At 40.0% G+C, this 17404-nt stretch overlaps 2 protein-coding genes across 2 annotated transcripts in view; one reads left to right on the top strand and one right to left on the bottom strand.

Annotated features, from left to right (window-relative positions):
• Window positions 1-1758, top strand: part of SPDYA (speedy/RINGO cell cycle regulator family member A) — a 62297-nt gene extending 60539 nt beyond the window's left edge. The window contains exon 6 of the mRNA XM_007938819.2: window positions 1667-1758. Coding sequence (XP_007937010.1) covers window positions 1667-1758 — 92 coding nt within the window. The remainder of the gene's footprint in view (window positions 1-1666) is intronic.
• A 258-nt stretch (window positions 1759-2016) lies between these two features.
• The window catches only part of TRMT61B (tRNA methyltransferase 61B), a 30024-nt gene continuing 14636 nt past the window's right edge, over window positions 2017-17404 (bottom strand). Inside the window, exons 4-8 of the mRNA XM_007938896.2 lie at window positions 14818-15011; window positions 3755-3846; window positions 2914-3140; window positions 2144-2221; window positions 2017-2060 (exon numbers count right to left, since the gene is read on the bottom strand). Coding sequence (XP_007937087.2) covers window positions 2017-2060; window positions 2144-2221; window positions 2914-3140; window positions 3755-3846; window positions 14818-15011 — 635 coding nt within the window. The remainder of the gene's footprint in view (window positions 2061-2143; window positions 2222-2913; window positions 3141-3754; window positions 3847-14817; window positions 15012-17404) is intronic.

The following is a 17404-nucleotide window of genomic DNA, read 5'->3' as shown; positions in this document are numbered from 1 at the left end:
TGATGGCCAGTCTCATCATGGGGAATAACTACCACCAGCTGCCCAGCCACTCAACCAGGCCCAGCCAAGTTGACACACAAACATAACTACCACAAACATCTAGGGGCACAAAGGATTGCAGAATTATTTCTGTGGGGTGGGAATTTGAAGGTTTTTCAGAGAAGCTAATAGACCAATATGTGATCCAGTGTAGGCTTAAAGCCATCAGCAAACATGTGGACCATTTCCTGCATGGAAAAATGGGGCCTGTGGGAAGTACTGGCAATATGAGTTCACTATATGGTGATGAAAGCCAGACACAGACATAAAAGCTAACATTGGAAGAAGGCATCTGCCCCATAAGCCAGACTATAAAGGGTACTTAGTGTTCAGAGGAGGGCTCAAGCTGGACTTTGCTCTAAAGCCAGCCTTCTGCAAGGAGTACCATTAGGATCTGGCATATAACAGGTATTCAAACGAATGAATGAATGACAGAATTTTGCTACTAGTTAAACAGAAGAGCAGAAAAGAGTATTTCTTGATAGAATTTTAAAATGGTACTTATCAGTTTCTATATATCTAAAAATGTTATAAAAATTATAAATGCATTACTATTACATGAATGTTCAGATAGTTATCATATAGAAATAAGATACCAGAAGAATACTCTGCTCCAATTCTATCAGTTCTCCATCTGCAGCCAGAGTAATTTTTAACACAAATCCAAATATGCTACTTTGACTTAATTAAATCCTTCAGTGGTACCCCATTTTCCTTAGGATAGGCCAACTTCTTACCAGGCCTACAAGATCCTGCATGGTCTGCCCCCTACTTATCTTTGCAGCCTCATTTCTACAATCCATCTCTCACTCGACCAGGCTTCCCTGGCCTTTTCCCCTTAATTCTCTCTGTTGTTAACTCAGATCTCAGTTCAACTGTCACTTGCTTGGGTAACCTGACTAGAGCAAAATCCCTATTATAGCCATTCATAGTACCCTGTACTTCTTTTGAAGATTTATAACACTTTTAGTCTTGTATTTGTGCTATTATTTAATGCCTAGCTCTACCACAGACAGTAAAGTCTATAGAGGCAGAAGTTTTAGTTGTAAATTTTCCACATGCTAAGAAATAGGTAAACTTTTTTAGAATACATATTTTAAATAATTCTGGCCTAAGGAATAAATCTAGGAATTGCAGCATACCAGACCCTACTACTTTGAAACCTATAACACATTTGTATTTAAGCACCAACTTAACCACTCTAAGCCTGTTCGCTTATTTATAAGAAGTTGTATATATTAAATGAAATAGTGGATATAAAGTTCTTAAAACAATGTATGACTTGACAGTAAATGCTAGTGCCTATGAATAATAATAAACCCTATTCTTAGTTAATTCTGTTATAAAGTATACTTCCCCAAATATTTGATTTATATAACAACATTAAACAATTCTGATGTTCTTTCAAGCTAGTTAAAAAGATTTTGAGAGGGCTAAAAGATTCAAGAATTTTCACATCTCTTGTTACAACTTTTAAGGTGATAACAGCATTCTTTTTAAAATTTCCCTTTTTACTACAACCTAGATTTCTTTATTACTTTTTTAACGTACATACATGCCATTAAAATATGTATTTAAAATGCACAGATACATAATATTTATCTTAAAATGCATATTTTATTTTCAGTAGCCAATGATCATCAATCAAACAAAGAAAAGAAAACTAATTTGACGGAGAAAGACAAATCTATGGCGTGGTTTACAGGAAGTGAAGAATGAGATGGAGCAACTAAACTTGGAATCATTAACTGCAAAATGTCAAACTAACAGCAAGACGAGTGTCAAAATGGGGCATTTAAGCAGTTTCGCTATGTCACACACCTTTCTTTAGCTTTGGTTATTTTTCAAAATTATATGTAAAAATTATACAAATGATAGTAAGAGCTAAAAATACCAATCTAGGAAAGTAGATTTGTAATATGAAGTTCTATTTTGGTACTTTCCAGTCTTCAATTCAGTTGCTGTCATCTGGAGTACTCAGTTAACTTGTGGTTTGAACTTCCTCAACTTGACAAGAAAAGCTAATTTAAGAAGGGAAAAAGTAAGGTTATTACAATAATTAAAAAAGAAATACCATTTAATAATGTCTGAGAACATTACTTACCTGTATGACCAGCTTGCCAGTGTATAGGTCTAGCAATATAGGGAAATGATCCATATACAAAATCAGAATGTGATTCTTCTGGTGTAAAACAAAATATATTATTATAAGCTACATAAGTTTTTTATCATTTGTTCACAAAAACTGTTGAAATACAAATTACTGCCTCTGATGTAAGTTTTTTCTCCCATATTTTTTCCAGCATTTGTTTTGGAGCTACCTTGCTAGTTATCTTACATAAATAATTTGTTCATGTTACATGATAAAATTATACAGATATAATCAAAAGGATAAGTATGGGTCATAAATTAATGGATATTTGAAAACTTATTCATGGCCTAAAGTATACATATAAGAAGGTCCTAAATTTAGTTATTTGAAAAATTCCAGCAGTATCTTAGAAGTTGCTTTGTGAAGTATTAGCTATTTTCATATTAGAACTTATTACATTCATTCCCTTAGTAATAATCACTGATCTAAATTAAAACATTCCTTAGAATGTTTAAAGTGTTTGACATCTAAGCCCCTCCTGAGAGACAAGTAAAATATGAATATTATAAGAAGCTCGATTCTTTAAAGGTATCAGAGTTTATATAAAAGGCAGGGAAAATGATTATTTTGTCCCTAACAGACTTTAATTTAACAGAAGAAATACTACATTTCAATTTCTGCAGGAAAATTAAAGTAGGGAATATTCTTAAAATGTATTGGTCTAAACACCCATCCTCCAATTTTTACTGCAAAGACATGCATAACATAAACTTGAAGTTCACCATGGTCATCCTCTTGAAACAGCTCACTTTCAACTCCAGTTTTCTTTTGAGAATGTACTCGTAAGTCTGTGTTGATTTTAGGTTCTACTTTTGGAGATAAAATTCCATTTTTCTGTTTTGCAAGGCAAACCAACCAATCTCTGACAATGACTTCGCTTATCTTCTCACATGAGAGAGCAAGTTCACAGGTGTGAATTCCATCTAAAAGTTCGATAACCTGTGTGATGCTTTCAGAAAAGGGAAAAATACTTCAAATTCTTCTAATAACTTTCTTAATTTTAACTTCATTATATCTCTTACCCAAATTGAAATGCTATAATTAAATCAAGGGTGGGAAAACTGAAAATGAAAGTTAAAGCACATAAGCAGTCTCACAGAATACTATGTAAAACAGAGAGGCCATCATTTAACATTAGTGTTCACATTACACTTTTAAAGTCTTTTTTCCAAATTGTAAGAAGAAATATGCATCTTATTAGTTATGTAAAGGATGGTTTAAACAACACTACAACTAAATTAAGGAGTACTGATGGTGCAGTGGTTAAGTACTCAGATGCTAGCCAAAAGGCTCTGTGGGAAAAAGATGAGGCACTCTGTTTCTGTAAAGATTTACAGCCTTGGAAATCCTATGAGGCAGTTCTACTCTTTCTTATAGGGTCAGTATGAGAATCAACTCAATGACAATGCATTGGGATAACTGAATTTGGGACATGTGTCATGTTATAACAGTTTTACTAGAACATATACATTCTACTCAGTTACAAAATTAAAATTTTAATCTGGCCCTTAGATGAAATAAATGTGTTTAAAAATCATATCAAAGAAAAACAATGTTACTCACTTTGCTAGATACACAGCACATATACCACCCTGCTTAAGATTTGGATATAAAATGGGTAAAGCAACTTGAGGATTTAACATATCCAAGGCTACCTGTGGGAATAAAAAAGAGAACTGAACTGAGTTCCAATTAAATAAAGCATAAATTTTCTTATTATGAAAGGGTACAATTTTAGAAAACAATGACCCCAATTAAAGTATTTAAGAATACAATATTATTAACTGTCATTTTACTATTCCAAAAAGGGTATGTTTATTATACAACTTGTCATAATGTTTAACTATACATAAAAATCATAATGACATACTTGTCAATATTTATAATATAGGAATTTTTCTTTATAAATTTATAATTTTTCTTTATTATATATATTTTTCTATATACATTTGTAAAGTTTAAATGCCTTATCTCAGCTTTTGGCAATGAAAATTCACATCTCAAATATATTTTATATTTTTATGTTCAAAAGTCATGAATATTAATTTTAGAGGTCTCTAAAATGCTAGACCCACATCCCTTATTTATTCTTTATTCTTCATGCTATTGCAGAGTACAGGGCTGTCCTCACAAAAGATGCTCAATGAGTACAATGAGTAATTGAATGACTGAAACTTTCAATAATTAAAAACAAAAATATATCTGGTCAAAATATAAATAAAGTAACTTTCATTGATAGGTAACTCTAGAAAGCTAGGAGATGTTAGCACATCAAAATATTTACTAAATGGTAAATTTTAAAGTTTATTTTTTATAAAACTTTTAATGGACCAAGAGACATTATTCATTATTAATTCACTAAATATTTATTTAGCACCTTCTATGAACCAAGCATTTTGCTATGTGATAAGGGTACAATAAATGGGAGCTTATATACTATTTTGTTTCATGGGAACTTACATTCTAATATGCCAGAGGGTGATTAGTAATACAAAAAACTATATAGCAGGGAGGGTGCTGGCAATTGGAAGACACGCTGCTCTTCTGCCCAGGCTGCAGAATGGGCTGATCATGTAGACAGACAGGGCAGCACTGCCACTGCTTTGCCTGCAAGACCTGCCCCTGTGTGCACCACATTACCTATAAGGAGCGTTGGTGGCACAGTGGTTAAGTGCTCAGCTGCTAACCAAAAGAAGTAGTTTGTTGGTGCTGCCTCATTCTTGGTGTTTGCATACACTCCTTTACAGTCCAAAACTATGGGAAGAATGAAACCAGATGTAACCTCAAGTTTCAGGGATGTAATAAAAATCAGGAAAGAAGCCAAGTGTCACCTTTTCTGAAAGCTCTCTCTGCTTGGGTTGGGAGTGTCTGCTCAACCCAGCTAAGTGGTAACAAATCAGAAGTTTCCCAAGCTTAAAGAAGTAGATGATGTGCCTTGGAGGGGCAGTAGCTGCCTGACAGAATGTCAACTCCACGGCAGAGCCATGCCCCAAAATGTGAACATCCTCATGTCTACTTCATGCAGCTTCAGACACTCTGCTGATGAGCCAATGACCACCTTCCACAAGTGCTGCAATGCCCAGTGCAGACACTGCTGGAGGGACTAGAAGCTGGGCTGGCCCCGGTGATGAACATGGCTGGTCCTGTGTCACTCAGAGGACTCTCAATAGGACTGGGAACTGTATCCTGAGGGCCATGGGTCTTTGATGGTATGGTAGAAAGCCAACCCTTTTGGGGTGAAGAGACAGGAAGTATGGACCCACAGTCCATCTGCCAGTTGGAATGGACAGTTTCATAAATGTCCAGGGAATTTTTCTGCATGGAAAGGAATATCCTCAACTATGTCTACCCTACTGACAGTCCAGGTCGTTTATCTTTACATGTATCGAGCAACTGACATTCCCTTACCATCAACCCACAATCTTCAATTTATACTGTTTATACAAATAATAAAGTAAAACATATTAATTCAGTAAAAGAAATTACATAGCAATATAAGAAGTACAGAGAGTAAAAAGACAGGGAGAGAGTGCTATTTTACACATAAGATGGTCAGTGAAGAGACCTGAAGAAAATGATTAAGCTTGCCCTATGGAAATTTAGCATAGTGGCTAAGACACTTGCCTGCTAACAAGACGGCTGGCGGTTCAAACCCACCAGCCACTCCTCGGAAGGAAGGTTGGGCAATCCTACTTCCATAGTGATACTGCCTCGGAAACCCAAGGAGGGGTCGCTATGAGTCGGGGCCAACTCAACGGCACATAACAACAACAATGCAAATTTAGAAGGTAAGAACCCAAATACAAATGCTCTGAGGCAATAGGACACTTGGTGAGTCTGAGAAAGAATAAGGAGGCTACTGTCACTGTAGTGGAGAAAAAAAAAAGGAGGAAAAGGGTAAGCAATGAGGTCTAAAATGGTGAGGATATAGTAAAAGTTGGGAAGCCAAATTATGTACAACCTTGTAGGCCATTATAAGGGCTTTAGCTTTAATCAGGAGCTCTGGTGACACAATGCCTAAGCCATCTGACTGCTAACCAGAAGGCTGGTGGTTCAAACGCACCAGCTGCTCCTCGGAAGGAAGGTTGGGCAATCTACTTCTGTAGTGATACTGCCTCAGAAACCCAAAGAGGGATCACTACGAGTCAGATCCGACTCGATGGCAGTGTGTTGGTTAGGTTGTTGGTTAGTTTTACTTAGGAAGTCCTTGGGTGATATAAATGGTTTACAGGTTCAGCTGCTAACTGAAAAGTCGGAGGTCTGAGTCCACCCAGACTCACCTTGTAAGAAAGGCCTGGTGATCTACTTCCAGAAAATTGGTCACTGAAAACGCTGTGAAACACAGTCTAATCTGACAAATAAGGGGTCACAGTGAGTTGCAATTGACTTGACAGCAACTGCTTGGTAGCTTTACTCAATGAGAAAAGTCACTGGAGAGTTTTCAAGAATGACAATTTTAAAAGTCTGTATAAAGGATGGAGTCCCTGGGTGGTGCAAATGGTTAAGCACTGGACTACTAATTGAAAGACTGGCAGTCCAAACCCACCTAAGAAGACAGGCCTGGTGATATGCTTCCAAAAGTTCACAGTCTTGAAAACCCTATCTATTCTGCTCACATGGAGTCACGATAAGTTGGAATTGACTTGACAGCAAGTAACAACAACATACATAGACTGGACCATGGTAGGGTAAGCAAAGATGATGGTGGCTTGCAATAGTAAACAGCAATGGATGTGATGACAAGTAGTATATATTTTGAAGGTAGAGCCAATAGCATTAGGAATGGCTGTGGGATGTGAAAGAGAGAGGAGTCAAAGATGAATCCAAAGTTTTTAGCCTAAGTCACTGAAAAAATGGATATGTCATTTACTAAGATAAGGAAGACTACAAGATGAGCAAGTTTGAGGAGAAATAATTAAAAGTTTGGACATATTGAGTTTTAAGATGCCTATAACATAGCCAAGTAGGGAACTCAATGACTGAATCAAAGAGTCAATATGACGGACATAAATTGGTTCTTAGACAACAGTTTCACTACGTTATTGAAGACCCAAATTAGATAATCAAAAACCTGCTGATACTCTTGAATGCTCTATTCTCAGTTAACAGCATTACTATTTATCTAGTTGCTCAAACTAGACACTTGGAGTCATCATTTTCTTTACCTTGAATTCTCTTTTGAGAATCTGTGGAGTTTTCATACTTACGTTTGAATTAAAACGATCCAGTCCCACATAGATACCTCATGTAAGTATTTCTCAAGTTCATCAACTATCACTGCCTTAAGTCAGGATCTTTTCATATCTTATTAAAATATTATAGTAGCTTTCTAAGGAGACTTACAGTCTCCATTCTTCCACTAGAATCTGGACATTTTACTCCCCTACTTAAAAATACCAATAATTTTCCATTATCTTCAAGATAATATCTATACACCTGTGGCAGTTATGTTTGTGTGTCAACTTGACTGGGCCTGGTTGAATGGCTGGGCAGCTGGTGGTAGTTATTCCCCATGATGAGACTGGCAGTCAACTCCATGGTGGGATCTACCACAAGCAGCCAAGTAGCTGCCTTTGGGATGTGGTCTGCTTCCTGTATATGAGGAGAAGCTTTGAGAATGGTCTCTAGCTTATGGCACACTTGGGCCCTGCATGTAGCCATGTCAGTGTTCAGCAGCCTGCCATGCTCTGCCGACCTCAGGACTTACAAAGGACTTAAATTAATGGCTTGCTGTGTGGTTTGGTAACATTGGGTCCATGCCTTTTTACTTGTCAACCTTGGGGCTTCTCAGCCTCAGCAGCTAGCTGCTATCTGAGTGAAGAAATGCCTCTAGCTCCAGTGGGCTGGGAGCAGGAGGCAGAGCTGGACCCTAAGGTTGAGGGGCTTTCACCCAAGCCCTAGAGCCTGGCACTTTGAACTTGGACTTCTAGCCTCCAAATTGTAAAATACACTCCTGCTTGTTAAGGCCATCCCATTTGTGGTGTATTCCCATCAGAGCGGCACTAGGTAACCAGAACAGAATACGGTACCGAGAGAATGGGGTGCTGCTTTGACAGATGCCTAAAATGTGGAAACGGAAGTGGAGTGAGTCCTTGACCTGAGACCCTGGCAGAGAGACCCCGGCATATGGCATGATAGATGGCAGGAGCAGAGCAAGAGACCGGCATGAGAGATGGCAGGAGCAGAGCAGAGAGAACCGGCATGAGACAGTGACAGCCTTACCAGCCCACAGAGGAGAAAGCTTGATGCCTTTGGGTAGGCAGCTTCCTGATGGAGTGGGTTGCCTTCAGGCATTAACTGGTAGAAAAGACTGGCTTGAAACGCAGTAGCAGGTTGGCCAGCCCACGAAGCAAGAAAGCTAAATGTCCTTTGGGCAAGAAGATTCCTGACGGAGTGGGTTGCCCTCAGGCATTAATTGGCAGAAGTAGAGACCAAGGAAATGGAAGCAGAGCTACCTCAGCCTGAAAGGGTAGGACCATGGCCTTTGGGAGTGGAACGATCACAGCCCCCTAGGTTTCAAGGAGTTAGACCTTCACCAACTTGATTCTGGAGTGTGGGGCTGCTCATTCATGTGAGCCAGTGGGATGGAGCCATAGCTGCTGCCCAAGAGTGAGGGGGCGTGACTGCCATGCCCAAGAGTGAGAGAAATGGGGCCCACCAGGCCAAGGGGGTGAAGTTGCCACTTAGAGGAATTAGGGGACTGGAGCCACCCAGTGAGAGAGATCTGTACAGATGCCAAGTCGACAAGGGGTGGAATTGTGGTAGTTATTTGTGTGTCAACTTGGCTGGGCCTGGTTGAGTGGCTGGGCAGCTGGTGGTAATTGTTCCCCATGATGAGACTGGCAATCAACTCCATGGTGGGATCTACCACAAGCAGCTGAGTAGCTGCCTTTGGGATGTGGTCTGCTTCCTGTATATGAGGAGAAGCTTTGAGAATGGTCTCTAGTTTATGGCACACTTGGGCCCTGCATGTAGCCGTGTCAGTGTTCAGCAGCCTGCCATGCTCTGCCGACCTCAGGACTTACAAAGGACTTAAATTAATGGCCTGCTGTGTGGTTTGGTAACATTGGGTCCATGCCTTTTTACTTGTCAACCTTGGGGCTTCTCAGCCTCAGCAGCTAGCAGCTGTCTGAGTGAAGAAATGCCTCTAGCTCCAGTGGGCTGGGAGCAGGAGGCAGAGCTGGACCCCAAGGTTGAAGGGCTTTCACCCAAGCCCTAGAGCCTGGCACTTTGAACTTGGACTTCTGGCCTCCAAATTGTAAGAATAAACTCCTGTTTGTAAAGGCCATGCCATTTGTGGTATATTTCTTGTCACAGTGGCACTAGGTAACCAGAACAACACCCTAACTTGATATGGAGACCTGGTGACACAATGGTTAAAGTGCTTGGCTGCTAATTGAAAAGTCACTGGTTTGAACCTACCATCCACTCTACAGGAGGAAGATGCAGCAGCCTGCTTCCATAAAGATTTACAGCCTTGAAAACCCTATGGGGCAGTTCTACTCTGACCTATAGGGTAGCGATGGGTTTGGTTTTTGGTAACTTGATATACAGACAACATTCTTCATTATCTAGTCCTTCATGACTGTGTTTCCAGCTTCACCTCCTCATGTTCACTTGTACCCATTTCTACATTCACGGTGCTTCGTACTTCAGAGTCTTCCCAATAACTACTTCTATGCTGATCTTTTTTATTTTTTATTTTAATTTTGCAGTTCTTTTATTAGTTGGAAGCTCCTTTAAATATAGAATTCATTGCCATCTTAGCATAGTTATGTGGCACATAGGATATAGGTCCTTAATGTTTGTTGAATCAACAAACAAAGAGGTTCAATAATTCAGAGGAAGATAATAATCTTTCAGCTAGATGATTAAGGTATATTCCATGGAGATAACCTATAATGTAAGTTTTGAAGGAAAAGAATTTAAGCAACTAGAAAAAGTAAAAAGGAGAGAAATAATAATGATGAAAATAATAGCTAACACGTATTTAATGCTCATTATGTACCAGGTACTATTCTATGTACTTTTTATGAATTATCTTACCAGGTATTTTTGTCATTATTGTGTTTTGGTTACCTAGTGCCGCTGTGACAAGAAATATACCACAAATGTAAAGGATGGCTTTTACAAACAGGAGTTTATTCTTAAAATTTGGAGGCTATAAGTCCAAGTGCAAAGTGCCAGGCTCTAGGGGCTGAGTGAAAACCCCTCAATCTTGGGGTCCAGCTCTGCCTCCTGCTCCCGGCCCACTGGAACTAGAGGCATTTCTTCACTCAGACAGCTGCTAACCGCTGAGGCTGAGAAGCCCCAAGGTTGACAGTAAAAAGGCACAGTCCCGATGTTACCAAACCACATGGCAGGCCATTAACTTAAGTCCATTGTAAGTCCCAAGGTCGGCAGAGCATAGCAGGCTGCTGAGCAACGACACAGCTCCATGCAGGGTCCAAGCGTGCCATAGGCAAGAGACTATTCCCCAAGGCTTCTGCTTAAATACAGGAAGCAGACTATATCCCAAAGGCAGCTACTCAGCTGCTTGTGGTAGATCCCACCGCGGAGTTGATTGCCAGTCTCATCATGGGGAATAACTACCACCAGCTGCCCAGCCATTCAACCAGGCCCAGCCAAGTTGACACACAAACATAACCACCACACTGTGTATGGCTTAAGTCAAGCAATTCCTATTACCTCTTATTGAGCTGTAATACACAAGCCAAACAAGGATGAGGAGAAAAAGTTGTGCCTTTGTGTCTAGTAAATTATGCCTTTAGCAATTTAGGATTTAGTTATCAGAGATAGGAACCATCCTGATAAAATCATTTATCTTGTGTGAACTTTGCTTCATTTTGTTTTGTTGTTGGTAAGTGCCATCGAGTTGGTTCTGACTCACAGGGACCCTATCTATGGACAACAGGATGAAACACTGCTCAGTCCTGCACCATCCTCACTATTGCTGCTATGTTTGACACCACTGTTGCAGCCACTGTGTCAATCCATCTTGTAGATGGTCTTCCCCTTTTTCACTGACCCCCTTTTCTACTTTACCAAGCATAATGTCCTTCTCTTGATGTCCTGATAACATGGCCAAAGTGTAAGAGATGAAGTTTTGCCATCCTAATTTCTAAGGAACATGCCAGCTATACTTCTTCCAAGACAGATTTGTTCATTCTTCTGGCAGTTTACAGTATATTCAATACTCTTCACTAACACCACAACTGAAATGCATCAATTATTTTGCAGTTTTCCTTATTCATTATCCAGCCTTCACATGCATATGAGATGAGGGAAAATACCATGGTGTGGGTCAGGTGCACTTTAGTCTTCAAGATGACATCTTTACTCTTTAACACTTTAAAGAGGACTTTTGCAGCAGATTTGCACAGTGCAATATGTCGTTTGATTTCTTGACTGCTGCTTTCATAGGCACTGATTGTGGAGCCAAATAAAATGAAATCCTTAGCAAATTCAATCTTTTCTCCATTTATCATGATGATGCTTATTGGTCCAGTTGTATGACTTCTGTTTTGTTGAGGTTAAGGTGTAATCCATACTGAAGGCTGTAGTGTTTGATTTAATTAGTAATTGCTTCAAGTCCTCTTCACTTTCAGCAAGCAAGGTTGTATCATCTATATATCACAGGCTGTTAATGAGTCTTCATCCAATCATGATGACCCATCCTCCTTCATATAGTCCAGCTTCTCGGATTATTTGCTCAGCATATAGATTGAATAAGTATGGTGAAAGGATAAAATCCTGATGCACAGCTTTCCTGATTTTGAACCATGGAGAATCGCCTGGTCTGTTTAAACAACTGCCTCTTGGTCTATGTACAGGTGCTTCATGAGCACAGTCAAGTGTTCTGGAATTCCCATTCTTCACAATGTTATCCACAATTTGTTAACATCCACACAGCCAAATGCCTTTGCAGAGTCAATAAAACACAGGTAAACATCTTTCTGATATTCTCCACTTTCATCCAAGATCCATCTGACATCAACAATGATATCCCTCATTCTATGTCCCCTTCTGAATCTGCCTTGAATTTCTGGTAGCTCCCTGTCGATATACTGCTGTAACTGTGTTTGAATTATTTTCACCAAAATTTTACTTGCACGTGATATTAATGATATTGTGTGATAATTTCCACATTCTGTTGGATCACCTTTCTTTGGAATGGGCACAAATATGGATCTATTCCAGTTAGTTGGCCAGGTAGCTGTCTTCCAAATTTGTTAGCATAGACAAGTGAGCACTTCCAGTGTTGCATCTGTTTGTTGAAACATCTCAACTGGTATTCTGTCAATTCCTAGAGCCTTGTTTTTACCAATGTCTTCACTGCAGCCTGGACTTCTTCCTTCAATACCATTGATGATGATTCTTCTTCTTTTTTTTTTTAATGGTGATTTGGGTGAAGATTTACAGAGCAAATTCACTTTCCATACAGCAGTTCACATACACTTTGTCTCATGATAATGACCACAATTTACCACAGTGCAACAACTCCCCTCCCACTTCCTCCCGATAATTACCTCTTCCCTATGTCCATCCCTCCACGCCCTCTTGCCCCCTGAGCTGTCTCCTGGTGCATAAGCAGCCCTTCTTTCTTCCGTAATTGTTCTCTCCAAGGAGTGTATCTACCTCAGGTAAATGTTCAACTCATATGCCTGTCTTTTGCTTGGCTGGAAGCCAAAGGTGTGGATTCAATTCCAAACCTGACAGGCAGCTAGGGACCATAGTCTCAGTGGTTCCAACAGGCTCTATCAGACCGCAAACCTGAATACCATTGATTCTTGATAACATGCTACCTTAGGTCTTATAATAATCTAACCTTCCAGCAGTCAATTAAGGAAAGAGAAAGAAATCTTACCCAAACCTCAGTCTATAGGGTCAAGCTATGAACTTTTAAGTGTCATCACCACAGATGAGGCAACTTATACGAGATTTCTGAAACTCTGAAGCTTGCTAGTCTCTTCATGTCCCACATCTCCATCTTTGGTTAAAATATCATCATCTCTTCTTGTGTTAGGCTGGGTTCTCTACAGAAGAGAAGCCAGTGAAGCTTACATATACATATCCCCAGAGAAAGATATCATGCTCAGTAAATGGAAGGGTCAGCAAAAATAAGGAAGACCCTCCATAAGATGGACTGACACTGTGGTTACAATGATGGGCTCAATTACAACAAGGATTGTGAGGATGACTCAGGACTGGGCAGCATTTCATTTTGATGTACTTAGGGTTGCTATGAGTCAGAGCCAACTCATTGGCACCTAATAACAACAACATATATTTGTTGTTGTTGTTATGTGCCGTTGAGACAGACCCGACTCATAGCGACCCCTCCTTGGGTTTCCAAAGCAGTATCACTACGGAAGTAGATTGCCCCATCTTCCTTCCGAGGAGTGGCTGGTGGGTTTGAACCTCCAGCCTTCTAGTTAGCAGTCAAGTGCCTTAGCCACTATGCTACCAGAGCTCCCAACAACATATATACAAAGAGAGAAATTTATCTCAAGGAAATGGCTCAGGCAGTTGTAGAGGCTGGCAAGTCCCAAGTCTGTGGATCACACATCAAGGTGGAGGCTTCTACTGACTCACGTAGTTTCAAGGGCTGACAAACCCAAGATCAGCAGGCAATATAGCAGGCTGTTAGCTTCAGAGGCTGAAAAATCCAAGATTGGCCAGTAAGATGGCAGGCTGTTGCTCACAGGTTGAGAAGGCAACAATCCCAAGTTGCCTTGGGACAGGCAATACGGCAGACCACTGGTTCAAATCCAGGAATCAGAGGCCAGATGATGAAGAGCTAGATGCAGGATCCAGATTAAGCAAAGAGCCAAAAATCTTTGCCAAGACATCCATATACATTGGAAGCAGGCTATACCCCTGAGGAAACTTCAACTGATTGGTGCTCAAAGATCTCATCATGGAAGTGATTACATTATATCAGATCTCAATCTGGGAGATGACTACATCCTGACTGCTAAAAAACTGAGCATCATCGCCCAGGTAAGCTGACACACAACTTTAACTATCACACTTGCCATCTATAGTTTTATCTTCATACTACTTTGTGCTGCTTCTCCCCTAATTCAACCTTCCACTGCCCCTTTTCCTCACAAAACCTTCCACTCTTCTCTCTAGAATTTTATTCATGATAACCTCTTCTATGCTCAGTATCTTTAAAGAACACTCCACTACATCCTGACTTTACCCGTCTAAAGATGCCTCTTCCCTGATCCCTCTCAAATGAAGGCTATTTATTGCCCCAAATCTCATATCATGAGGTTAGATGATAGGCTCAACATGCTCCCAATGCTGCTTCCAAATTATTCTCCTCCATCCTGGAGACACTAAGGTTCATCATGCTCAACTAACTACTCCTTTTAATCTCCTCTGGTCATTACCCCACACTCACTGACAACTCTGGCACCTGACTAGGTATTTCTCACTGCCCCAAACCCTCCATGATATTAAAGGACATTGAAGGAAAATACTCTTCCCATCCCTAGAGATAAAAATGCAACAAATAAAGAAGGATAACCCTTGCCCATAAAAAAGAAGCCTGATCCTATTTTCTTGGTACTCAGTATTCTAACAACATAAGACTCACTTTGAGTGAGAAAACTTACTGCATCAAATGTGGAGGATTTCATGTCGTCACCAGTTGCTCCTGAAATATCCTTATGAATAAAATCCACATTGTCTGGCCACTCTTCTACATGACTTATTTTCCATGAATCACGCCATTGTCTGTAATTCTTCTTAGCCAGATCATGGTGGTCTTTTCTTATTTCAAAACTTATGACTCGCCCTTTTGATCCAACTTAATTAAATAAAAAATAATTCATGACATTTCATAGTATTAATCAGTTTATAAAGAAGGTCAAAAATTCATTTTGCAAGGATATCACATGTTCCTGAAAAAATAATCCAAAGGGTTCAGGGTTACAAATGTCCCTATCTCATCCCTGATACCTAATCTCTCTTCAGAGGCAGCCATATAACCAGTTTTTTACCCTTCCAAAGACAGTAAGTGCCTATACCAATGTGCAAGTATTTCTCTGTTTTGAACAAACATTATTGCATATTATACACAGTCATGCAACTTCTTTTCTCACTTACCAATGCCATTTCAGAGATTACATATGAGCCAGTATAATTTTAGGATGAAGTCCTAAAAATGGAATTGCAGGCTGAAGAGGTATGAGTATTTCCATTCTGAAAATTATTACCAAATTGTCCTCCAAAAAAGTGGTACCAATCTACACTTCTATGTCATTCTAGAAATGAATAGTTTATCATTATACAGTAAAACTTGCAGAAGCTGGAACCTGAGAAATGTGTCAACTTGTCAGAGAAGGAAAATTCAAATATTTTCCACTAAAAGGAGCAACAGAAAAGTGGCAAGACTGCACTCTATCAAAGTTGGAAAACCTGTGAGACCTGAAAACACAAGGCAGTCCTATTGAGTTCCCAGCTCTCAAAGGTTATACTGTAGTTTTAATTGCATTTCTTTTGTTATGGATGAGGTTCAGTCTTTTGTATATTTAAAAACTATTTGTATCTTTATATGTCAGAAGAACATTTAAACTGTTTAGAATAATACTGCAGCTCCAGAAAAAAGTGCTGCATTTAATTTAACACAATTAATCTTCTTCCTTCTAACTAAGGTGATTTGATACCATTCGGAGGCTGTCCCAGATCAATCAGTCTGAATTTTACTAATGGAAAGTTTAAATCCCAGAATGTCTTTTGAAACATAACTCTAGCTACAAGTCATTATGTTCTCAGGGGATAAAATTAATGTTAATAGTAGCATAAACTAAACAACTGGAAAAATAAAATTATGGAAGGGAAAATATCCATTCTAAAGTTAAACAGTAATAATCTCTTGACCATTCATAGTTTGGGATTATTCATGCCATGACACTCCTCTGATCCTAGTCTCACAAGTTTTTCTAAATTCACATTGTGCAGTGCAGTGAATTACTTAATATGGCCCTTATTAACTACCACCAAATGACTGGGTGGGGTTATGCAAATGAGGTACTTATAGCATACCAACAGGAGTGGACAGCTTTCTAATAAAGTAACTAAGGTGCATGGCACCCATGTGGGTGTGGGGCTATGCAAATAAGGTGTTATGGAGCCTTAATGAGGGGATTGGTCAGTTTTGCTATCCCACCAGACTTAAAATGAGCTATCTCGGAGATAGAAAGGGGACCTCACAACCACCAAGAGAGAAAAGCCAGGAGTGGAACACATCCTTTGGACTTGGGATCCTTGCACTGAAAACCTCCTAGAAGGAGGAGACAGAGAAAGAGAGCTGTAACACTAAAGCAGGTTAGAGCCAGCACCAGAAAAATGGCGCCACAGAGGCAGCAGAACCAAGAATGTCAGGAGATAGCACAGTGGGTTTCCTGGCCCAAAGAGTGAGAGAACTGAGTGACTTTGGGCCAAGGCTTACCAGCAGAGTGGAGTGCCTCTGGGCACTTACTGGTAGAGCTAGAGTTTTGTAACGCTTGCCCAAGCAGGGCAGTGGCCTGGGAGGAAGCCAGAGGCATGCCTGCGGGCACTGCTGAGAAGAGGCAGTCCTTACTGAAGAACTATATCCTGAGTTGTTTCTGATTCTGAATTGTGAATTGTTACTTCCCCTAATAAACCCCATAATTCTAAGCATGGTCTGTGAGTTCTGTGCGTCCATTATAACAAATTATAGAACCCAGCAGAGAAGTATAAAGAGCTGTGGGAGGGATGCTATTGTCAGAATGGATAAAAAGGTTGGGGACAGGAAATATGCCTGACCTCCACTTCACAGGAATCAGCCTTGGGCTGTTGATCTCAATTCTCCTTCTCCCTTCTGAAGTTAGAGGAGGTCAGACACCATTCCCAAGCCATTTTTACACATTGTTAAGTGAAAGCATGCAAACTGTGAAGAAATGACCACCTTTAACTATGTACAGAAAAAAGTCAAAACAAAAGATCTGTGGTGGCGGTTGTTGTTGTTAAGTGCCATCGAGTCGTTTCTGACTCATAGCGACCCCATGCACAGCAGAACAAAACACTGCCCGATGCTGCGCCAGCCCCACAATCCCTGCTATACTTGAGCCCATCATCGCAGCCACCGTGTCAATCCATCTCCTTGAAGGCCTCCCCCTCTTTCGTCGACCCTCCACCCTACCAAGCATGATATCCTTCTCCAGGGAATGGTCCCTT

This window comes from Orycteropus afer, unplaced genomic scaffold, assembly GCF_000298275.1.
Source record: "Orycteropus afer afer isolate SDZICR_OR568_19922 unplaced genomic scaffold, OryAfe1.0 scaffold00054, whole genome shotgun sequence".
Lineage (NCBI taxonomy): Eukaryota > Metazoa > Chordata > Mammalia > Tubulidentata > Orycteropodidae > Orycteropus > Orycteropus afer.
The sequence above is the reverse complement of the archived record's forward strand: the minus strand, read 5'-3'. Positions and strand labels throughout refer to the sequence as shown.